We start from the raw sequence: 24,673 nt of genomic DNA on the forward strand, positions 1-24,673 counted from the left end.
ATTCCAACTTTCAACATAGGATGGCACTGTGGTATCATCAATAAAAGCCTCTGCATGTCAAAGATAATAGTAATGTTTGTTTTGTTTCTCAGTTTTTTGGCTGAATTCCAGGCATTTTTTTTGCACAGTCTTACATTTTGTCGCTTATACTGTAGTCGCTTAAATACATCACAGGAACCAAAATGATACATTTCAACTGTTGGTTTGACATCATTTTGCAAATCGGCACTACAGTGGTAGGTTAAGCAGAGCTAGTGATTACAGTGTTCAGTACCGAAGGATTGAAAAGCTTTGAAATGCATTGGGATGGTGTTTCAGATTTCCGTATAGGTTGTGTAAGTCATTCCTTATAGCTGTTTTTTTGTAGTCCCTAACCCTAACCCTAACTGATTACCTGTAACTGCTGTTGTACCTGCTTTGCATATTCCTGAACAGGTAAATCTGAATTGTCTTGAGTGTAAATGTAATGGTAGCAGATTGCTGACAGTCTATATGAGGTTATTTTTGGCTTTAAAAATAGAGAGTAGAATTAAAGTGTGTTCACAGATTTAGAATAGTGGATGTTGTGATGAGGGGACTATTTGGGATTGGTTTTGAAAGTTCAGTCACAGAGCCTAACCTAGATTTGTATCTGGACCTTACAGTGAGGCCGTAGCAGAGGAGGGCATTATGACAGGAAATGTGTTATGAAAAACAGATTAGACTAATTAAATTACAGGATGCAGAAGATACTACACTCTATGAGTCAAAGGTCTTCAGTAGCCACGGTTGAACTACCCAAGAATTGACCCTACTAGTGGGTGGATAGCTCATCTCTTTAAGGCATCACACTGTGGAGCATGGATGAGTCTCACAGACTCGGATTGAATCCGGACCATGCCAGTGACGACTGTGGCCGTAAGCTATAGTGCAATGGGCAATTTCCGGTTAGGGACCTACATTCATTGTAATCTAGTGACTATTAAGAGTGTGGGTCCAGCATTATGTTGCATTTTTTGTTCATTGCACAAAAATACTACTTTTAAAATATACTGGATACAACACATCTGATGGAATTATTATAGCAGTTGAACTGCATAAATCATTTATGCTGGTTACCCTGAAATATAACAGCCCATTCATTTATCAGGTTAATTAAGAATGTTATGTGATCCTGATTGCGGCATACAAAATTCCTAGATTAAAACATGCAACAACAGTTTTCTACCAGCAGATGGAGTACAGGAAACCTACCATGAGCCTGCACAGTTGTTTAAAAAAAGAAAAAAAAAGAATTTTAAAAAACTTCAGATGAAAAGTCAAGCCCGATCTTGCAGCTAATGCCTCGTGACAAGCGGCTAAGAACTTAAACATGTCAGTTCTTGATTTCTGATCCTTAGGAGGAAAAGGAAAGATCTACAAATAGACTGAGATAGTAGCTGGGAAGAAAACAATATCAAAATAGAAATTAAAAATGGGTAAGTGTGTGTGTGTGTGTACGTGTGTGCGTGTGTGTGTGTGTGTGTGTGGTGCAGCAGTATACATATAATCACAATCAGGACAGTAATGATCACTCAGCATTCTACTATTTTATCCTTTATCTATTTATATTTTATGGGTTGCAGTATAACTGGAGAATTTATGGCCATACAGATATAACTTTTCATGTTTTAATCCAAACCCTCTTGGCAGATTTCTTTTGTCACAGATTTGGGTGATTGTGGGGGTAAAATAAAGGCTCCGCAATTACTACATAGCCAGCAGTTACTTGAAACATGTTTAAATTAGTTTTTCCAAGTTGGAGTTTTCAAACACCTAAAAGCATAGCCGCAAATTTTCAAAAGTAAATAATATAGCCTTGTCAGAGTAAAACCTTTCAAAGTACTATCTGGCAGTGTAGGAGGTTTGGTTGTTGTCACAGGTTTAAAAAAAACACTATTGTATTTTCTTTAATGGAAAATTCTAGTAAAGGCATTTATCATATCCAAGAAAAATGGCTTCTCTAAGTAATGATAGAACATGCTTTCAGAAAAAAGGCACAGACGACAATCTTATATTATACAATACAATAATATATTATTGTATTATCCGCACTCCCCCTCAAAAAAGGATTTTTGATAGGAAGTACAGAAATTGTATACATATACATAACATATGTGCAGGTTATCATAATCCCCATCTAGCCCACAATAGGACCCTCCCTACTTTGACCACCAGTAACTTTCCATGAGATCAGGCATAAGCCGTTTCATTTACATATCAAGTCATAAATCTGGCAATTCTTTGCTGCTTCAGTGCACCACCGACATTGTGGCTGCAGGGTAATCTCTGCAAGTAACAGCATGCACCAGCCTTCAAAGACATGAGTTTGATTCTTGTTAGACCTGTTTTGCTAGATCTATAACAGTGTTCTTTTTCTCCCTGAACTACTCAGATTGCATGGTTGCACTGATGCAACTCAGTAATGTTTGGAGCATTATGAAAACCCTGGCGTTACATCCAGGAGGTCACTGGGTCAAGATTTGGGAAGGGACATCAGTGCGCTCTGCTTCAGCAAGCTATAATGATAATAAATTAGTTTTGGTGAGCAAATCATGCTTCAACAATAATTATAATTTGTTTAAGTGAATACATTATTTTCATAAATTTCCAAAATCTGTTGTTGCTAAATAGATATCATTGTACAGTACAAAAAGGTATACTTGAAAGCACTGACAATCAAAGAAGAGCCTTAAGTATGGACAACTCTTGTTAAGCTTACAGTACAACAATTACAGGACTTTATCATCACAAATAGATGTATTAAATGTGTGAAAAACATTTAGAATCCTTAGAATTTTCCCTTCATCCTTTAGAATGCAAACATGCAAACTTCTCCATGGGAACACAGAAAATAGAATGTTGGGGAAACTTTTAGAGGAAAACAAAAGGATGAAAACAGAGACATTTGTTATTTGTATAAGAAAAAGGCACCATGTCTCAGGAAATCTCAGAAAATAATGAATTTGCCATCTCAATGTGTGAACGCAGGTTCCCACTGCCAGCTTCACACTACCAGGCCATCTTAAGCTGCAGGTCACCTGTGTTCCTTTCACCTGGTGAGGATCTTCTCTCAGATGGACAGATTAAATAGCTGAGCCACTCATTGTATTTTGATCTGATATCTGCAAATTACAACGAGTCTGTTTACATATTTTGTTTAAAAAGTATTTTCTTTGTAATGCTTAATGTTTTGTTAAAGTTTTGAACATTTAAATTTTGTTCAGGAGACAAAGTAAAATAATGTAATTTGCATTCCATGTAAAGATAATTTATGTCACAGAAAAGAGCATCTTCTTTGTAAGTTTGCATTTTACCTATTTAATTGCATGTAATTGGGCATGGTAACACATGAGAACAAATTTCTGGGAAAATTTTTTAATAAGCTTTATCAATAAATATTTTGTAAGACTATGCAATATTGTTTGCTTTTCTGGCTGGTTTTTGTAGGCTCACACAGTGCTGAGAGCCTGATGCCTCCTCAGGCCATGCAGCACGGTGTTCTCCCACAGAGTCAGTGCATGGCAGGTCAGAACCAGCAGAGCTCTCACAGGTTCATCCAGTGGGTTCAGCTCCCGTTTCAGGCCCAGTCAGCCTACACTGTGCCACAGTATATCTGCACTGTCTCCCAGACACAGGGGACGTCGCCCAAAGATGGGCAACATCTGCCTTTTGTACCTCTGCTTCCTGGTGCTCCGCTAGTGGGAAGGACCAGGAATGCTGGGGCTCAGGGTGCTCCACTACAGCCTAACCATCTCCAAGCACCCTGTGTTTCTCTCCACTGCCCATATGCCCCATTTGGTTTTCATGTTCTCCCTGGCATGTCCCTGTGGAACGGCCCAGGTCTCCTCCCACAGACGGGCAGCCAAACCCACCTGACCACGTCTGGTACAGCTCGGGCTCCAGAAGGCTCCAGCCCTGCCAATTTACCGCAGAATGACAGCACAAATGTATCCGAGTTCCGCGGTGCTCTGCCCACCTCTCCCAGCCTGCAGGCGTTTGGAGACGGGCCCGCCTTTGTCTTTCCTGAGGTACTCTCCCTGGCTGACGCTATGAGGATATTCCAGTGCGATACCGAGGCTGAAATGACTCCGAGCGGTGCAGTGGAGGAGCAGACTGGTGCAGTCCCAGGACCGGGAGGGGGAGACGGTGCTCAGACTGAGGAGGACACACTGGAGGACATGGACTGGGCCACTTCTGTCCAGCGACTGCTGGCTTCACAGACACCTGACCGCTCTATCCCCCTGCCGACTTCGGCTGAACACACAGTAATGGATTTCTTTGGTGACTTGGACAACTATGGCCATCTTCTTGACTCCCAGTTTGGCGAGTCCATGCAACCCCAAGAAGACTCCCTGGAAAACGACCAGTCAATCGCCCTCTGGTGACAGTAGCTACACTGAGAACTGTAACAGTTTTCCGCTGTGATATGACAGTATTGCTTTGCCATGTTTTTCGGCTAGCGTATGCCAACTGCAGAGTTTGTGCGATCTAGAATTCCCAACTTAGATCCCACAACTGAATCTGGCTGAAGGTTTCATACAATAACACATGCTGGTATCGAATAAAACATATGTATAGACACAAGCTTGGAGTTTTATTGTTGTTCAGAAAAAAGAAGAGGTGTCCACGTAAATACTTATTTTTGCATGTAACTATAAATGTAGTATTTTTGTTCAGACTTCATAGCAGTTCTTACTCTCATGTACATAGATATTTTTTAATTAACGTAATGAGACCTGTGAGAGCCGCTATGAACATAACATTTTACAGCAGAACACAGAACACCAAATTGCCCAGTCATAAAGGCCAATGTATTATACTTTACTTCGCCATTATATACAAAAGTGAAATTGTGCAATCTGTATGAATACATGAATACAATCTGAACCATAAAAATTGGTGTAAAAAACACTGTACTACAGCACAATTTCTCCAAAATGTCTGCAGATGTACCACTTATACTGTGGCTGTTACAGGATTGCCTGGCAACAGATAGAAAGAGTGCATGGCTTTTGATTACAACAAGCTCAGTCAATTTGCAGGTCTCTGCAAACAAGACCATGAGACTAGCCAATTATAGCCCTCCTGGATCCATTCCAGAACTCCTAGACACATGTTGCAAAAGCCCTCATCCTGTCGGCATTAGGGGCATAACTGCAGCTTACTGAGTGATGAAAGGGTGAAGCAGTCTGAATTAGCCAGCAGCTTGGAAACACACATAGCTTTCCCACCCTGTGCTATCCCCCTGGGCCAGTTCCCATGGTCGTGGTGGGGGAGGTACCATACCACCTGCTCACTTCAAAAACCACCTACAAACACACTACACACAAACGGAAGCATGCACGTACACACAAATACTCAGACACACACACACATGCTCACAAATCTGCACAAACGGAAAGTTCAATTTGTTCATTTTGATTGAGTATCCTAAAAAAAATACTCTTCTTACATACCCCCACCACGACAAATTCTTTTTCAAAATCATCTATTCTGCACATTCTACCAGCATGCAACTTCGCAGATCTCCATGAAAAAGAAGCCATCCAAAGAGTATGTTGGTCTTTGTGGGTCATGGTGCAGTTTTGGGTTCAGTCTATTCATGCATTCAATATGAACGATACCAACCACCTGTCCTTTAATTACACAGCTCAAAGCTGCACAAAGACATTACAGCAATTTCATGCGCTTGTGATTTTACAGCTTGTGTTAGGCCCATGAGACAGAAAAACAATGGTCCACATTGCTAAAATTCTGAGTGCAAGTGTTTGGACAGTGAATGCATGCATCGTAATAGAAGCAAGAAACAGGGTATCATTTTAACAATGCTATCAAAAATCATATATGCAAAAAGTATAAAAATAAAACAATGGAAAAATCTATTTATATTTATGGAAAATAAAGTATGTTCCATCAGTTATGTTATCCATACAGTTAAAAATATGTACCCATGCTTTTTTACAGATGATGACATAATGTAGCCTTATCAAAGTCTAAAGCTCAAGCAATCATTACATCAGTCCTCACATGCAATGAATACCAGTACCAAATATTTACAATCTGTACAAAGTACACTCAGCAGTTGATATGCCACTGTAGAGTGTGTAGGCCACTGTACAGTGTGGAGTATAATGTCCATGTTGGATCTGAGAGAAAGTACTGGTGGCTTTATTAATGTTCTAGATCAAACTTAACATTAGACAGAATAACACAGAGAACTGCTGGGGTCTGAGCGGTCCATGGTGTCGCCATCTGTGAGTTTGAGGATTAAAATCTTCCTCTGGGGCCGCTTGAGGGAAGCGGTATCTCCACAGTGTCCAGTCCCCTGTGCTGTCTTCTGGAACAGTGCAGTCTGGGGAAGCGAGATCTTGGCTGGCGCAGTCTGGACTGTCGCGGTTTGGAGTGCCATGGTCTGGAGTGGTGTTATCTTAGCTGCCGTGGCCTGGTGTAGTGTTGTCTGGTGTGGGGTAGTCTGGACTGGCACAGTCTGGTGTAGTGTGGTCTGCGCTGGTGCAGTCCGGTGTGGGGTAGTCTCGACTGGCACAGTCTGGTGTAGTGTGGCCTGCGCTGGTGTAGTCTGGTGTAGTGTAGTCAGCACTGGTGTAGTCTGGGCTGGCACATTCTGGTGTAGTGTGGCCTGCACTGGTGTAGTCTGGTGTAGTGTAGTCTGAGCTGGCGCAGTCCGGTGTGGGGTGGCCTGCGCTGGTGTAGTCTGGTGTAGTGTGGTCTGCGCTGGTGCAGTCTGGCTTAGTGTGGTCTGCACTGGTGACGTCTGGTGTGGGGTGGTCTGCGCTGGTGAAGTCTGGTGTGGGGTAGTCTGGGCTGGTGTAGCCTGGTGTGGGGTGGTCTGGGCTGGCGCAGTCTGGTGTGGGGAGGTCTGGACTGGTGTGGGCTGGGGCGTTGCATTCTGGGGCGCATCAAGGCAGAATTGTGGCATCTCAGCACCATGGGAGAGCAACACAGTGACAATGTTGGCATGCCCTGCCCGCACTGCCAGGTGCAGTGGTGTAAGGCCCTGCTCATCAGCCAGATTGACAGTCTCGGGGAAGTTCTGGACAAGCTCTTTGACCACGTCACAGTGGCCACCCTCCACCGCCAGGTGGCAAGCAGTGCGGAGGGCACAGTCTGTGCCACACGGGTTAGCCTTCTCCTCCATTAGCATCTTGACGGTGGGCAGGTACCCACGCTGGGCTGCCAGGTGGAGGGCGGTGCAGCCCTGGGCAGTCTGGGCCTGGATGTCGGCCTTGTGTTTGATGAGGAGCCGGGAGGTGCTGGTGTGGCCCGTCTCGGCCGCCACGTGCAAGGGCGTTCGCAGGCCGGCAGCCATGACGTGGATGTCAGCGCCCAGCTCAATGAGGATCCGCGCGACTCTGTACTGCCCCCTCTGGCAGGCCAGGTGCAGTGCCGTCCGCCCGTCCGAGGTCTGTCTGTTGATGTCGGCCCCCGCCTGCTTGGCCAGCAGCTTGACGATGGCCAGGTGACCCTGCCAGGCTGCAAAGTGGAGGGGGGTCCAGTTGTCCTTCCCCTGGACGTGGACGTTGGCCCCCCGGCTAAGCAGCACGCGCACCACGTTCTCCTGCCCGTGCTGGCAGGCGATGTGCGACGGGGTGCGTCCCTCAAAGTCCACCTCATTGATGGCGGCATTGCGGTCCAGCAGTAGGCGGGTGATGGTCTCGTCGCCATTCTGGGCGGCGAAGTGCAGCGGGGTGTAGTGGTCCTCATCCTTGGCGTTGATGTTGGTCTTGCGGCCCAGCAGCAGTTCGGCAATGTTCTTCAGCCTCTTTTCCGTGGCCAGGTGAAGCGCTGTGGAGCCCTTGGCGTTGGGCAGGTTGGGGTTGGCATTGCTGAGGAGGAGGAACTTCACCGCTTCCTCATTGGTCTGCTGGATGGCATAGTGCAGCAGGCTGCAGCCACCCTCCAGAATCAGGTCCACGTCCTGTGGCTGCAGGATCTTCATCAGCTTGGTGATGTCCTGCATCTTAATGGCTTCACACAACTTTTTTCTCTGCAAATCCAGTGTCCCCGAATCTGTGAAGTGCAAAGGGAGAACAGTCAGGCTTACACTACTGTATCAGTTAATGACAACAGTTATGAAATTCTTGGGTCAAGGCATCACATATTGAAACATGTTCTGTGAATGCTAATATCTAAAGTTCGTTTTTCATCCTTTAATCATACTGTATGCACCTCATTCCCTCAATTTGTAAATCATGCTAGAGGCATCTGCCAGATGAATGCAATGCAATGCTATATACAGCATTAATGTTTAGCATCAAAACAAATGGCAATGGAGTCTGTGACAATGTGCTATCTTCACTGGAAAGGTTAAACAAGATTCAACAACAGAACAGCAGTTTGCATGAACATGTAAACACAACATAGCTGTCCGCACTGGCAAAGAATCTGTCTCCTATATGAAACACGAGCACTCCGTGACCTCTAAATCCTGAACATAACTGTGTTAAGTCTCAAATTGTAAAACTGGTTATTCTTCCTCTGGCCAGCAGATGCACACATACACGTATTTTCCATATATTTTTTTTTTTTTAACTTTCTCTCTTTGCTCTTGCCTGCATTTTCTTTCTCAAATGATAGCGTGATGGAGCCCTGAGAGGAGAAGGCCGAGTCAACAGAAGAGATCCCGGAGAGCCTCTTGTTGGTCGTGTCTTTGCCCTGGGAGCTCTCCTCCTTGACACGGTCGAAGCTCCGAGAGATCCCTGAGTCCACCTGACTCAGCAGTTCCGAGAGGCTGTAGTCTTTTTCTGGTAGCATGGCAGACTTTGGTCGCACCGGCACAGAATCTTTCTCCTATACGAAACACAAGCACCCAAGCTTTACTATAGTAACGATGGCTGTAAAACAGTGTACGGAGTCACACGATAACTGGATTGACATTTACTAATGTTAGTGTTGACATTCTTGCGCCACTGGGAAAATGGCAACTGAATTCTGAACACTGTGAACACATCTTAATTCAATCAACGTCTGTCATTAACATCTGTCATTAAATTGCCCCCGCCCCCCCCCCCCCCACCCCAAAAACGTAGTTTGGTGAGTTTTCAATAGAATGATCGCCCCAAATAGCATGTGTGAAGAAATAAAACAATGGATGCAGTAAAAGTTAAGGACAAAAGTTACTTCCTTCAAATTTTTTGGTTTGGTTCTGAAATAGGGTAGGGTAGCTTACAGACTAAAATGACTAAATTGGCTAGGCAATGTAGCGCATTCATTCAGTGTAAACATCTGCGGTATTTAGGCCAGGGCTTTGATCGTTGTACCTGGTCAGAGCGGCTTTGTGCACGGTGGGGGCTGGCCTCTGGCTCGGCAGCCGGGCCCTTGGAATCTTCCTGGGGTTTGGAGCACAGTTCTTCAATCTCAGATGTGATCTCTGCACAGCAAACCAGAACCATTAACAACACAAAAAATAACACAATGTGATGCAAATATATGGATGTACGTATGCTACAATACATCAACCCAGTAACAACCTGGCCACAGTGCAGCATCCTATTTTAATTTCATACATTTCTACAGACCTCTGCAGTGATTTTTGTCTCCATAAATCTTATTAAGCATGAGGACGATGAGCTTTTAGCAACAAGTCACAGAAGGGTTTTGTAGCACAGATTTATTAACACAGATTTATTAATTTTTTTTTTCAATAAACAAGTCCTTCGCCGCCACATTTATACCAGCACATTATGCCAAAGGTGCATATTCAAGACCCCCCCCCCCCTCACTGGAGGGGACACCTAGAGGTCACTCACCCTGAAAGGTGGGTCTGGCTTGGGGGGAGTAATGCCAGCACTTCTGCATCACCGCCAGGAAGCCGGCGCAGGCCTGAGGACGGCAGCGCGGCACGGCGCCCAGCTCCGGCCGCATGCCCTTCACCACCTTCACCATGATGTGCAGGATGTTGTTCTCCCCTGAGGGCAGACAGAGCAAGGGACAGATTTCACACCTTGTCCTCGTTTCGGGTTAGTTCCAGCCCTGGTGAGGGGGGCTGCCTCTCCCGCCCTTCCCTGTTCCTCTTTATTACCCGTCTAGGAAACCTCAGCGGTCAATTAAACAAAAAGCAAACAGAACGACAGCCTTCGTCGCAGGCCCCTTTTGTCTCTTAAGTCCAGTCAAGTCCTGGTGGCAATTTGGCACACAGAATCAAGCTACAAGCTCAAGCTTTTTTTTACAGAGTGAAAAGAACAAGGTTTTTTTTTCACAATTTTCTGGTAGCACAGCTGCCAAGCTTCCACCTTTGCTTGCCACAAGGACTTTTAAGTAAAAAAGAAAATGGATTCCTTCAACTGCAGGGGGCACCTGATACGCCTGGGAAAAAAAAAACAGGTCCTCATGCCTGGAATTTCATCTGCAAACATTGGGCATACCTACAGGCGCATTGCAACAGTCTACCTTTTCCTTCGAGTCCCGGGAACTAGGATGGGGGAAGGAAGCCATTCCAAAAATATCTTTACAAAATGAAACCACACCTGACCAATGAACTAACAGGTTGATAAAAAAAAAATTACATCCTTAATCAAGGATATATATTTTTTTAAATCAGACCACGAAAATGAAACCAGGGATCTCAGGGGTATATCATTAATTTTTAAACTGACCCCTGTACAGATTTAAAAGCATATAATTTACTGGAAAACACAAGTGAACTCGCACACATGACCGTCTCTGCCAGACTGTCTGAGCATAACTGTATGCACTCTGTCTGGAATGAGTCACTTTAAAACAACATTTTCTTACCTTGATATGGCTTTTTTTGTGTGAGTATTCCCCAGATGACAATGGAGAAGCTAGAAAAGCAGTTTAAAAGAAGTTTAATATGCAGTTAAATTGAATTTAGTTCAAATAAAGATTGGTCTTCATTAATTTTTGTTTCATTTTTAACCAGCAGTCAAAACATACTACATTGTGACACTACTAGAATGATGCTAATTAAATTCTGTTGATTTGGAGTAAGAACTCATATTCTATGCAAATCGTGAACTGCACCAACCCACAAAGAATATCTAAGGTAATACTGAAAATTGATTCTGTCATCTGTTTGAGTTTATTAATCAATTATCTATTTGCTATTTTGTGGCCTGAGGAACACTTAGGACATTGCAATAGCCTTGGGCCAGTCAAGATAAAGTACAAAAAACTGCTCGAAGGCTGAGCCTTGTGGGTAAAAAGTCTGGCTGTAAGAGGGAATGGAGCAGCTGACCTGTACACGTCATGTTTGATGTCGGAGACCCTGTCTTTTGCTATGATCCTCTCCGGTGGTAGATAAGCAATCGTGCCACAGAAGCCATCGCGGCTGATGTCATCGGCCCTGGAGAAACCGTTCCACCTTGCCAGGCCAAAATCAGAGATCTGGGAGACAAGATGGAACAGGATGGGTTTTTGAAAAGACTTTGATTAAACCCACGTGTTATGTTGTTATGGTTACTGGGACAAGCCTTGCCAGCTCTTCCTGGGAAAACCCAGACCTGCTTGGTTTGTGCTGAGCGACCTTTGCAGTTTGTTTTTCATCTGGATTCAGTGCAGGGTGGGAACATGTGTGCCAGGCACACTGTTGTAACGTGGAGAAGCTCAGACTATGATCTGCTTTTGAGGGCGAGCCCTCTTGTTACTACAGTTCAGGTTTTCCTGTTGAGACTGGCCTACGCTCCATGATTACATCTGGGATTAATAAAGTTGCCCTGAAGTGTTCAAGCTCCAACTCATTTCCCCCTTTCCATTAGTCATTCAGAGGAGGGCTGACTGAGGAGGGGTTGGGAACCAATTTCATGGAGAGCTCTCCAAATTCCCCCCACCCCCCCCCCCCCCCTGGAATTGTCCAGTGTCAAGCAAACCAATCTGAATGAATGAAGGAAGGTTCCTATAAAGCTGGATGATTCCCCGTAACAACATCAAACAGCAAATATCGAAACCCATTTTTCAGTTGGAGATCTATGTCATCCTTGAGACGCTGTGTGTGGTTCAGTCCTTGAGGACCTTGGCTTGTAACTCCATGGTTGCAGGTCCAAATTTCAGGTGGAGTTCAGTCATTGCACTACTGAGCAATGTACTCAAACTTAACCACTTCAGTAAAATACCCAATAAAATTGGCTAAAAGAAATCACTATATGAAAGGACAGCAACAAAAAGGACAGCCAGGAATTGGAATTTATGCCTGACCTTGACATGGTAATGGGCATCCAGCAGGATGTTGGCAGGTTTGAGGTCCAGGTGGAGCAGAGGAGGGTTCATACAGTGCAGGAAGTTCATGCCCACCGCCGTTTCATGGATGATGCGAAAACGTAGCTCCCAAGGCAGCGTCTCAGAGGCCAGCAGCGTCTCAAGGGAGCCCGTCTCCATATACTCCATCACCAGGCCCTGTGGGTCACTGCAGATCCCATACACCGGTAGAATGTAGCGGAACTTGGCAGCCTCCATCTTCTTCGCCTCCTCCAAAAGCTCAGCACGTTCCCTGCAGAGGAGAAAACCGAGAGTCGCTCATATAGATACGGAACCGTGAACCAATGCCAATGTGACCACTCGAGCTCTGGGTCCTGCGGTTCTAACTAAATTCTTAGGTATGAAGATCTTCTGTAGCAGGGCATTCCCAAAGTCACATTTTAGCGACGTTCAGCATGACCCAAATTTCACTTCGATGAAAATCTGCTCCGAGAGCACACAATGTTTCTTCCAGCTTTGTTAGTCTTGTTATGCTAGTTCGTAAATTCTGGGAATTCTGGGCAGACGGATTTATTGGACAGGAGAGACTGTGGCATTTGTGTCTAAAGGCTCCAGTCCAACCCCGAGCCCTTAATGGCATTCCACAAGATATCTTCAACCAGGACAATGCTTAAATGAACCTGCTGTTCCTAGAACTCTTGCACAACATTTACACAATTATCTTTAAGCATGCCCTCCATTCCCCGTGATGGAACTGCATATTGCAACAGACATCATTACATAAGCAGGAAGGACAAACTAAAAAACCCAAGGCGTATCAGACATGTCACATGGGTATGACATCTTATATATGTGATGTTTTTAGCTTGCCTATTTGCACAGAACGGTGCAAATAAAATAAGTTAAACACATAAAAACATAATCAATACATATACATAAATAATACATAGCGAAAAGTTTAAATTACAATATGAAATGAGGTGACATCTGATTAATGCCTCCACAGAACACTCTTTGGTGCAGCACAAATTTAAAACATAATCGAGAGTAAATGTTGTCTGTACAACCTTGTGAGGGTGCATTTGGAGCTGATGGTATAGGCAGTTAGGTGAGGAGTCATATGTAGTGATTAGTCAACCTTTACAGACATATTCCTTCAGCCCAACAGAAATGTGTGTCAAGTTTCACAATCATGTTGTCTTCAAACATCAAAACACAGGATAGTCCAGCGGTTCTACAGTATATCTGACAATAATATGATAAAATACATGCTGAGTCGTCACTTGGTTTATTTAAAGATTTCATTTTATGTTTCTCAGCCGGATGGCAATATCATGCCCAGTGTATGAGCCTTGTAGACCATCCATAGTCCGTAGTTTGACATAATAATGAATTCATATTGGGCTTCCTGGCAGTCTTTTTTAATTTTCCTTGCAACTATGAGTTATCTAATGCCAACCAAAACAGAAAAGTAATCATTATAATCAAATAAAGCAAGGTTCATACTTTACTTGCAATAACCAAGACTTTACGGAAATAAATGCTCTGTTAAATATCTCAATTTTGTGATGACTGGAAAATGGCAGCTTTCATAATTGTGGAGCATGACATTTTTAAATAGACAGTCAGTAAATACTTCATGGACCAGTCTTTATAATTTTGACATTTTATTTGCACGTGTTAAATTGTGCCATCATTAACTAATTTTAAGAACTCATTTTGAAGAAGGCAAAAATACAATAGAAATTATCTTTATAACAAGAATAAGGGGCAGGGAGTAAGCTTAGGTTAGTGCTCATGGGAACATTAGAAGACAAAAAAAGACAAAAAAGCAAAACAATATAAAAAGCACACAGAAAATATTCATTATTGAGTTGTTCTTTTCTTTTCCTGTCAAGCTCACCTTTTTCACTTTTGGTTCACCTTTGCCAGGTCACAGCCCCAGGCAAAAAAAAAAGTTGAAAATAATTAAATAAATTGGTATTTATTTTATGGTTACCCAAAGTGAACTTCAATTGCCAGAGCAATGGTGTTCAGAATGACAACTTCTGATTAGCTATTTCTTTAAAAAATAATTTGCTACTTCCAATGAATTTTAAATTATACACTTTATTAAAGCCACTGCCAAATAAAGAGTGTACTGTGGCTTTGTTCACACTTCAGTGTGCATGTAGCCTATAAAGACCACAGCAAAGAAGCATTAGTAACTATCCCAGGTATCAATCTTGGGTGTGATACGACTTCTGTCCGAGCAAGATATTTCACCTGAAATACAACAGAAAAAAATGCACTTCCTCTGTGTATATATTATTTATGGGGGGAAAAAAATTATAAACGTCAAGTAGCCTATATGGAATCTTGAATAAGGGCGTCTTGATAATCAAACCACACAAAACAAACCCTGAACCCCACTGTAATACAACTCAATCATGATACACTGTAAGAACAATATAAACAGAACTGTTTTCCACATTTCTGCAAAACAGAAAGATTTGTGCAGAAGTGTATTGAAGATAGGACAATCCCTTCACTTAAAACACCCCTGCAGTCTTCGAGAACTAGACAATGTCTCCTTTTAAAAGAAGCCCAGAAAGACCGGTTCTGCAGCTTTTCGCATTGTCACTGGTTTGATAGAGTGCGGTGGAGTAAACGATATTTTTGAACCAGAACTGGGGAAGAGGTTGGCAAATAACAGTTTATGTAGGCTAGTTCATAGATTTTCTCAGCTGATATGGATGGACAACTGCACAGAACCTGGGCTATATGAAGCCATTGTTATTTTACATCATGTGAATAACTTCCTTGTTGCGCTTCCTGGATCACATCTTTGTAAGGTTTTTATCATATATTGATCTGGTAGAAATGGTTATATATCCGGTCTAATCGTCAAAGAACATAACAGATTTGCCTTTCTTCTGTAAGATTGAAGAAAACAGACACAAGTAAACTTGTCTCTTCGAGTGTATCCCACAATAATTGCCAACATTGGGTTTCTTGACTGAGCTCCTTAAAAATCTGTCAGCTTGCTATAGTCCAAGCTTTAGTATTTAGTTCCACAGAAGACATATCCATGGTTGCCATATTTTCAAGGGAAACTGTGAGAAAACTCAATTTTAAGGAAAAGGATTACTTTATAGCAGAACTTCAGCTATTTATGAAATCTGCACCAAGACTAAAATAATATATACAAAGTCCATTTCAAGTCAATACTTGTGAGAGTTTCCAGAGCTTCCACTCAGGCCCACAACCAAAAAAGAAACGAGTGGAATTTTAACAAAGCTGAAAACATTGAACATTGTAGAGCTCCCACTGAAGAAAGTTTACAGTATACACTTTTAGGACACATATTTAGAACCCACTGTTCTGTGGTGAGGGACAAGAATCAATGAGGTTTTCTTTTGACACACTTGATGACAGAGCACGAAGGGTTGCCAACACAGGCAACTTTGTAATAGCTGGAGAAACTGTTGTCACAGCACACATACTCCTACGCACACTCATCCAGAAGCACAGTGCACGTAAAGTCAACAGTCACAATAATATACATGTTAGACTACAACATGGACTGGATAGGAACGAGTACACAAGCAAACTAAAAGGAATCAGTTAATCCACCATAGCAGTTGGGAGACAAGATCAAATATGTACTGTTTACTGTGAGAGTCCGAGATCCAGTTCAATGCTAGAGAAGGTCTTGTAGTCTCATTGTGAGTTACGTACATTGTGCATTTATACTGTACATTTTGCATATAGTTAAGCTGTACTTGTCAAAGCTGTGACCTGTGCCTGAGCACAGAGCAACAAAATGAATCACCTTTCAAATATTTAAAAAAAAAAACTGTGCCCTAGACTGGCAGCCTCCTGTCTGATTAATCTGTGTGGTACACCTCATGAACAGTAATGCAAGCTAACTTTAGTCACCAGATCACTCACTGCACTCCTGGGATCTTTTTTTTTTTAAAACAAGCAATAAAGCAATTTTTTAAATTGTATTCTAAATTTCCCTTTCAGCAGCACATTTCTGGATATAACAGCTGTAGGTTTTTCTCACAAATAAATAACAACGTGTAAGAATCATTTCAGTGCTTGGCTTCTCTTAGAGCACCATCCTTATTTAACTTGTTATTGAAATCTTACATAGATGTGGAAGTCAGTGGGATTAGAGGTGCCAAAGAAGCAGTTGTTGTATCTAACGACGCAAGTGTAAAGTCATTCTTTGAACAGGCAAGGCCAGTTGTTCCCTTATAAATGTCTGCATTTCAAAGGAACTCCACCTTCAGACATGTTGATGTACCCTCTGTTTTGCTGATAGAGCTGCAGCCAATTTTTATTAATATGAGGAAGCATAATCTTGACCTGAGGCTAGAAGGAAAGCTGAAACATTTATGCAAAAGAAAAGTGTTACCCTTTCCCACAGAATAAAGAGACAGGATCCAAACAAATACAGGTAGCAAGCAAGGATAACTGGAAAATCACAGATTTATCGTAGCTGAATATAAAGCCTTCTCTAATCAGCCACTAACATAGAACAGGTGAAATAAAATAGGTATTGGGACCATTATATAACCCTGTGTATAATGTTATGGACGCTGTTCTATTAAGTCTCCTTTAGTAAGTCAAGGAGTTAACATGGCTTCTCTGTTCGTAGGAAATAATTTTGTTCATTTTACACGCATATGCAAAAAGACATGATATCATTATGGATACTGGCTGGTGTCGATTGGTAATTCGAAATAGCATTTATCACAGTTCACAGCACACGTCACACCTATGGCCCATAAAGCAGCCTCTGACACAGTACTTGTATAAACAAGATCATGTAAAGATCACCAAACAGCACACAACTCTGCCTTAACCTTCACAAGAAACAAAGCAGCAAAACTTACTTTTCATCCACATGAAGACTTGGAGGGCATTTAATTGCCAGACATGTTTTCCACTGTACATGTCGCACTTTGTAGACTTGTCCAAATCCTCCGGAGCCTATCTTTTCCCAGCTCCCAAACTCAGAAGAGTCAAAGGTTTTTAGCAACCCCATAATCCCAGGGGGGCTGTCTGGGTTTTCCATATCCTGAAACAACACGTCTGTATGTTCAGATAATTAAGCCCTCTTTCCAGCTCTTTCAAACCCACACATCCACACAAACACACCTGGCTTCTTTGCTTTGCCTTGTTTTCACTGCCGTCTGTCTAGTTCTGACAAAGCCCTCCCCTCTTCCCAGGTGGAAAGGGGAGAGGCTACATAACATGACATCACTTCCTGGGCATACCAAGTACAGGGCTGCCAGGAGCAAGGCCATGCTAGTGCTCTTGGCCTTTTGATTGATTTCCCAGCAAATAATTAAACTAGCTCTCTCTTTCTCTCTCTCACTCTGATTTTTTTTTTTTTTTCAATAAAATCCTTGTAATCATTGTAATATATGGGATTTCACCTCAAGCCTTTATTCCTCCAAAGGTCATGACACTTCTCTGTTTCCATAAACCACAGGCAAAAAAATTTATCTATTGTATAAATCAGGATCTACACAAATTAAACATTTCCAACATCACCCCTAAACAGTGATGCCCCTGCTCAACTGGCTAGGGTAAAGAAGTAAGTAAATAAATAAGTGTCATGTATGTATATTGCATTTTTAAGACTCATCATTGTGGCACTTCCCCACAAAATGGCATTCTTTTATATCCGCATAACAAAAATTTGCCTTGCTCTGCATCCACTTTCAAAATTTATTTTTTGTTGTTGTTCTCTAGCTGACCAGAATTGCAAATAAAATGTTTAAACAATTTGTTAATAATGATTAATAACCCGTGTACCATATGCATTCACTTTATGTGTCAGAAATAGTAGGAAACATGCAGCCATTAATTTGGTGGCATGCAGGGACATATATTCTGGTTTAATCTTGCCTACCCCCAAATTATTTGAAGACAGTCCTTTGCGCACTTGGAACTCCATCAGGTGTTTAATGAAGTGTGTCAGAACATCCGTAATCGTATTTTTTCGACTTCACCCATACATTTTAATATAGCCTAAGCTAACCCAGTAGAAACCGATGAGTAAACAGGATGTTGGGTTAAAACCTTTAGGATCATAAAGTCTATTTATATTTGAACAGGGTTTAATAAGGTAGGTACGCAGAAATATCTAAGTCACATAGACTTGCTCTTCTGAAGAACATCAAAAAGAATGTTGACATATCTGATCTTTTTATAGTTAAATGCTACCACCTAATGGATTCATACCGGTATTTAAAAAGTCATCTTCCGGTTTAAAAGTCAGCCATCTGCTATACTTGAGAGGGCTAAAGACGTCCTCAAACCAGTAGATTCAGAGTAATCTTGTTCTAATTCTACGTTAATTGATTTGAGACTCTTAGCGAGAACGGTGACACAAGGTGAATAGCAACGGAGAAACGTCTACCTACACTATAGACCTACACTATACAAAAGGTAGCCTATTTGTCTGTTGGATAGATTGTGTATACGTCCTCATAATATTAATTTCGCGTTGTGACACTATAATAAATAATATTAGCTTTGCGTATTTGTTTTAGAATGTCTGACATTGTCTTAGGGTAGGTACGGCGTAAGTAGCATGCCGTAGAGGCGTTTAGTTTTACCGTCAGTAGGCCTAATTGTTCGCTGTTCATAAACACTTCCAAGTCCAACGTTAAATAGTAGTTCAAAAACGAAGCTTTCAATGCTAACTAAAGGTGAAGCGGGCTTAAGTTTCCAGAACGCGAAACGATTGTTAACAACAATTAAATGTGACGTTTTGGTGAGCGTTAGCTAATTAACATACAGTACTCCGAACATTTCAATTGACTAAGAAGCTTTAAATCAGGCATTGTGAAAAGGGTATTCAGCAATCTCCTCCGGACTGCTCTCAGTTTTGGTCTACCCTAGCCTACTTTCAAGAAACTATTGTAATGCAAATATGTAATTTAAATGTAGTTTCATCGCGCGTTGTTGCTTGCACGGCTAGGCTATGCTGAAGAATGGTCAAGCAGGCCTACCAACCAGAGCCGGCCCGTGATTCTGTGAGGGCCCTATGCAAGAATGGGGCCCAAAATAATAAATAATAAACAAGATAAAAATGAATACATAAAAAACACCACATGGGAGCCCCTTAACGCCAGGGCCCTAGGTGGTTTCCTATGTGGGCTATGGACGGGCTGTCTCTGTAAATAGTTACAACAATACTACTATACTAATAGTAGTAAGGCGGCGCTAGAAGCACGATGGACGAAGTTGGAGCTACTATGGGGGGCGTGATGTTAATTCATAAGCCTCGGGAGGAAGCTGTCACATGGCCTCCGACGTCCGAGATAGAGATTACAATTGCTACCATTTAAAAATAGAATTGATAGTCGTATTGATCACTGAACTGTGGTCAATGGTATGTTCCGGTTTGTACGACGTGTGTTAAAACAACAAAGATTAAAGAAAAAAAAAAAAGGTTAGTTAAGCGCGCCATAAGACCAAACTGCAAGCAAAATAGTCTTAGATGTGTCCTTAACTACCTGGTGGCCGTTCGCAATCGCCAGATGAATAATGAATAAGAAGTTAAGCAAACATTTTGGCGCTGGAACAAATTTTTGGAACAAAATAGGAACAACTTTCCTTTGCTAGCCGCTAGCTAATTAAAACTAGCTTCCAAGCTCCTGTCTGTTCGAGAGCGCCTCAACCCCGCCAGGAACCTCATGGAGGCGTTAGTCGCGCTAGTTATCGGTAATCGGAGGTGTTCTAAATGCTCAGTGGCAAATGTCACAATCGCTTGCTTAATTCAGCGACATGACGCTGTTTTCAACATTTTATTGCATTTCATTAATTTTTAAAAATTTTATTGCGTGTAAATTTTATTGTTTTGTTATAACTTGGTAACGTTCGTACCAACTCACAGACGTAGCTAGCATACTTGTCACGACGTAATTTGCTTAGTGTTTTTCCATTTGCTTTCATTCACATTCAGTGTACTCGTTAAGTTACTGGTGGATGTATTATTTGAGCAGCTTATGTTGGGAAAGCATGGGAATGCCTGGAAAAGGTCATATAGCCCAGTTGCCCTGATCGTTAGGCCTCAATGTTCTTCTTCTTTTTTTAAAATAATGCTAGTTCAGTGACTCAACAAAGGCACAACTTGTGCTTTATCACCAACAATTCAGCCTTCTTTAGCCTATCAACAGCCTAGAGCCCTAGGTGGTCGCCTGTATGGTCTAATGGACTGCAAACTAATGGCTCTGCAAACACTACTACTACTGCTACTACTAATAATAATAGACAAATAATTATCTGCAGCTTTTATGAATAACCTAGAATAAGGCGCCAAATGTGTAAAAAAGTAGCCTAGTGCATGACATAACATGCATGGCTTCTGAATCAGGCATAGCAGGACTGAAAAGGGAGGCCTACAGCCTTTCCAGGCTAGCACAGCTTAATGAAATAGACACAAAACTATATAGGCCTACTTTTCATTCGGTAATATACCACAAGAGTGAGCTATGTACTTTTCATTCGGTAATATACCACAAGAGTGATTAGTGATTCAGATGCAGAAGAAAAAACATACAGCAAGCTGCTCTGATGCCCTCCCCCCAGCTTGTGATACTAATGTCAGAACAAGCAGACAAAAATAATAGAGACATACACGGATTCACGCTCACACCCAAACACACACATGCATGCATGAAATAATGCATTGTTAGTAGTAGTAGTAGTATGTTGTCCTGCATTGCAAATTCCACCAGAAGAGGGCTCCATTTACCAAGATATAACAGTATGCTTACACAGTTATGCCTCTTTATTCTTTGAGGTTTATCTGTATTTTGTGACATTAAATATAAACCACACAATGTGTACACCCCTAACTGGACGTCAGAAATGTGACAAAACGTGTATTTCTCTGCATGGCTAGGCAGTTATTTCTTCTTGCCAATTATTGTTTCAGCAACCCACTGCCTGTTCTCTTGCATACTTAATGTATTATTAGTGTGGTTGCTTCGGCAAACCGCTGCATGTTCTCTTCAAGGGGGCAGCTTTTGGTTCTCAAACTCAGCACTGGCTGTAATGTCGCCCTCTGCTGAAATTTATGATTTTTCCTCAAAAAGCCAGTGTCCCCATTTGGGCTCCATTCAATTTTGACAGCAAAATAAAATACTTCCACTATTGATGTTAACTCTGAATTATATTAAAAAGAAAAATAATTTATTATTTTTCTGATGTGAAATTTATGATTTATTTTATTATTATTTATTTTAGCTATGTCATATTTTCGCACCCCAGTTGGAGATCTGTATGATGTAATGCCCTAGGTTAGGAGAGAGGTCGAAGCGTTTCTAAGGTGCGTTTATGACAAAGTACAGAACATTTATAGCTAACATGCCATCGAGATTAAACATATATAGATTGAGATTAAACAACATTTGGACAATTTAAATGAATCCTCAGTTTTACATTAGTCACGTAAGCTTCACATTGAAGGCAGATTAATTCAGGTACAGAAGAAATCTGATTTCTGATAGAACTGTCAGATTTATCTGACTTCTACTCTTATCAGATCTTACACTGGCATAACTAGAGTTTAGAGGACATATTGGAATGGGTTAGAATGTTCTTACTGAAGCTAGTCTTAATATGACTAGACCCATTTTTGTACCCATAAAGTCTGTCACATTTCCAGTACAATAAAGAAACCAGAATGTGGTATCTATGATGAACTAATGGTGGATTGATTTCTGTTTGGTATGGGCATTGAAGTGGGCAAGTAATTTGCACTTATTTCGAAAATAAAAATGTTGGTTGTTTTCCTATTTTTATTTCGGTTTATCTCGAAATTAGACTTGATTTGAGAAGCAGTACTGCTCAGTACATGTATAGGATTTAGGCTGCCATCTTGGGTCTCTCTCCGTGCCACTTGCTTTTGGCTTAGGCTATTTTGTGGTGGTATAATCCAGGGTATACTGCAAAGCGTATTGTGACAAAGTATTTTTAAAGTGCGCTATATAATTAAAATTTCATTTGATTTCTTCAGTGTTTTGAAAACCCAACAAATAAATGTTTTGATAATTTTGGACATTCATAGGACCATATATTCTAAGAACAAACTCACTTTTTTCTCAGTTGAACCAAATTGAAATGTATAACTTTTTAAAAAACATTTAGTTTGTGGCCCTAATAACTGTAAGAAGATAAAGCTTCTTTTCCCATGAATAATCAGCGATGTAGGCATTTTTGAAACTATAATGGAGAAACAGAGACAGATCCAACTTGATTGATAATAGGACAAATAGCCTACTACAAACTGTGCATTGAAAATAATTATGATAGTCTCTAATTTACAATTATGTAACTCTAGATTTTGAAAGTACAACATAGCAATCAATTTTTTAAAAAACCATTGCAAAATATGACTGTTTTTGTGAATAAAAATGAATTTCATTTAGATGATTTCTTCGTACTATTATTGTGCACCAAGCACATTCCACTGTTCTGGCATTCTGTGCAGATAGCTAGCCTTTGAGGTTAATTGCGTCTTTTAAAAACCAAAGTCCAATTATCTGTTATCATTAGGGAGGATAGTTATCATTTGTTCAGATCAATGGGACATTTTTCATGGGCAGAGAAAGTCTATTCTGCAAAATTGATTTTGTAAAAGTATGAATCTTATGGACAGCCAATGAGAAGTGGGACTTGAAAAATGATAGATGGTGGGAAATCAATGTCATTGCATAAAGATTATTTGAAAGAACATTTCAAAAAATAATACTCTGAGTGTGAACCTTAAAATTAATCTTGAAATTCAGCCTCCTTTTTGGTGGAGGTATACGTTTAATGGCAGGTTCTAGGCTCATACAAAAGTGCTGATCTTCTTATATAGGTTTATTAACCACAGCGAACAAATGGCACTGATAGTCTAATCTGTCATGTGCTCATCTTCAAGATCCTGTCTTTGTGTGCATTTCTTGTTCTCTTTGGAGGTATGGGGGGAGGACTGGGGTTTTCGTAGTGGGGGACACTGCTGGACTAGTACTGGGTGGGGGGATTCACAAGCTGTGGGGGGTGAATGTCTGTCCTCCACAGTCCTAAGGAAAAATATAATAATAATCATAATAATAATAATAATTTTATTTATATAGCACCTTTCATACAGAGTATGTAGCCCAAAGTGCTTTGACAGATCAACACAGTCATACCACAATATCAGAATAAAACCAAATCACAATGAACCATATCACAACAATGAATAAAACATAAAAAGAAAATGTAATAAAATAATTAAATAAATAATTAAAAGGAGTAGAAAAGGGTATCGTTAATTGTATGCCAGGTTAAGAAGATTTTTAACCTGAAAGGTTTTCAGAGTCCACCTCTCTAATGCCTCTCTCTAATCAGTAGAGATATGAGCAATCAGTTGTGATAGAGTAGTTTGTGTAGACAGATGCTATTGCAGTTGTAGATCTCCTACACACACTACTGTGTGCCTGACATTTGCTACTCCTACCTCAACTGATGATGACACCGTAAGAAGCAGCAGAGACTCAATATTTTCAGCACTGCTTTCTGATGTTTCATTATAAATTACAGACTTGAACTTCCATTTCCTCTGTTGACTACGCCTTCTGAACCACTTCTCTTTTGTATATTTGTCCCTCAGGTATTTCCACTTCCTCTTGCATTGCTCCTCTAATAAAGCAATATAAAGCATGGCAATGGTGAACCACCCACCAGTAGGCTACTTGAGTTGAGTTACTTGAGGTTACACGAAATGTCTGGCTTAAAACAGAATATAGGCCGACAGTTTTGGCAAAGCTTCTCCCTTGTGGAACCAGGTCAGGAAAGGTGAAGTAACACACCGAGGTCCACTTTCCAATTGAAAAGGTTTTATTTCAATGCGCAAAGGGAGACTCGCTATGATGCCACAACAACCGGACGACTTGATAGTGGAGAATAGGAGCAGACGCATATGTCCCGGCAAGCTTTGCATATGATAAAATAACAAATTACGAGAGAAATGAGAAGTGATGAAATTGAGTAGTTGAAACAGTATGTTTTCAGCAGAGTGGGTATGTAGGTGAAGGTTGACATGATCACAGACTATAGTGCAAAGTAAATGAAGTGACCATGAGCAAGCTGAGTTTCCTTATGGAACGGTATAGGCCTATGTAACGGACGGTATAATACATCAGTCATTAAAGTGGTGGGTGAAGTAAAGTGTGATAATGTGTATGAAATCTATTGCACTGATGTGCTTTTCTCATGTTCAGTACTAGTAGTTATAATTATGATTGAGTCATGATTTTAAATGTAATGTTTTAATGGGGAGTTGCAGACTGTACAGATGTAGTAATTGTTTGTGTGGCTAGATAGAGAACAGGGCAAGGTAACATGAATGTAGAAACGTGGCATTTGCTGATAAGAACATTTTCTACAGTAGCCAAGTGAAGAAATATAATTATATTTTTATGTTTAAGTCCGAAGGGTC

General features: G+C 41.2%; 1 protein-coding gene across 2 annotated transcripts; it reads right to left on the reverse strand.

Moving 5' to 3' along the window:
* Positions 1–4,707: 4,707 nt before the first annotated feature.
* On the reverse strand, positions 4,708–18,634 carry LOC118236663 (receptor-interacting serine/threonine-protein kinase 4-like). Of its 2 annotated transcripts, none has more exons than XM_035435204.1 (9): positions 18,104–18,634; positions 17,079–17,263; positions 12,193–12,484; positions 11,237–11,385; positions 10,774–10,823; positions 9,789–9,947; positions 9,300–9,409; positions 8,592–8,829; positions 4,708–8,049 (listed from the first exon to the last, which is right to left on the reverse strand). In XM_035435204.1, exons 1-9 carry the CDS (start codon positions 18,146–18,148, stop codon positions 6,218–6,220), a joined length of 3,060 nt encoding a protein of 1,019 aa, XP_035291095.1. In that variant the 5' UTR covers positions 18,149–18,634; the 3' UTR covers positions 4,708–6,217. The 2 variants fall into 2 exon arrangements, with proteins under 2 accessions (XP_035291095.1, XP_035291097.1); XM_035435206.1 differs by lacking the exon at positions 18,104–18,634 and adding an exon at positions 17,344–17,444.
* Positions 18,635–24,673: the final 6,039 nt, after the last annotated feature.

This window comes from Anguilla anguilla, chromosome 9, assembly GCF_013347855.1.
Source record: "Anguilla anguilla isolate fAngAng1 chromosome 9, fAngAng1.pri, whole genome shotgun sequence".
Taxonomy (NCBI): domain Eukaryota; kingdom Metazoa; phylum Chordata; class Actinopteri; order Anguilliformes; family Anguillidae; genus Anguilla; species Anguilla anguilla.

What these genes read in the sequence shown, in the direction of transcription:
- LOC118236663 (XM_035435204.1), bottom strand. Translation starts at nt 18,148, where the DNA reads ATGGAGTTCCAAGTGCGCAAAGGACTGTCTTCAAATAATTTGGGG. An exon ending in ATCAAACATGACGTGTACAG is followed by an intron (nt 10,824 to 11,236) that starts GTCAGCTGCTCC and finishes CTGCTTTTCTAG; the next exon opens with CTTCTCCATTGTCATCTGGG. An exon ending in ACAAAAAAAGCCATATCAAG is followed by an intron (nt 9,948 to 10,773) that starts GTAAGAAAATGT and finishes GTCTGCCCTCAG; the next exon opens with GGGAGAACAACATCCTGCAC.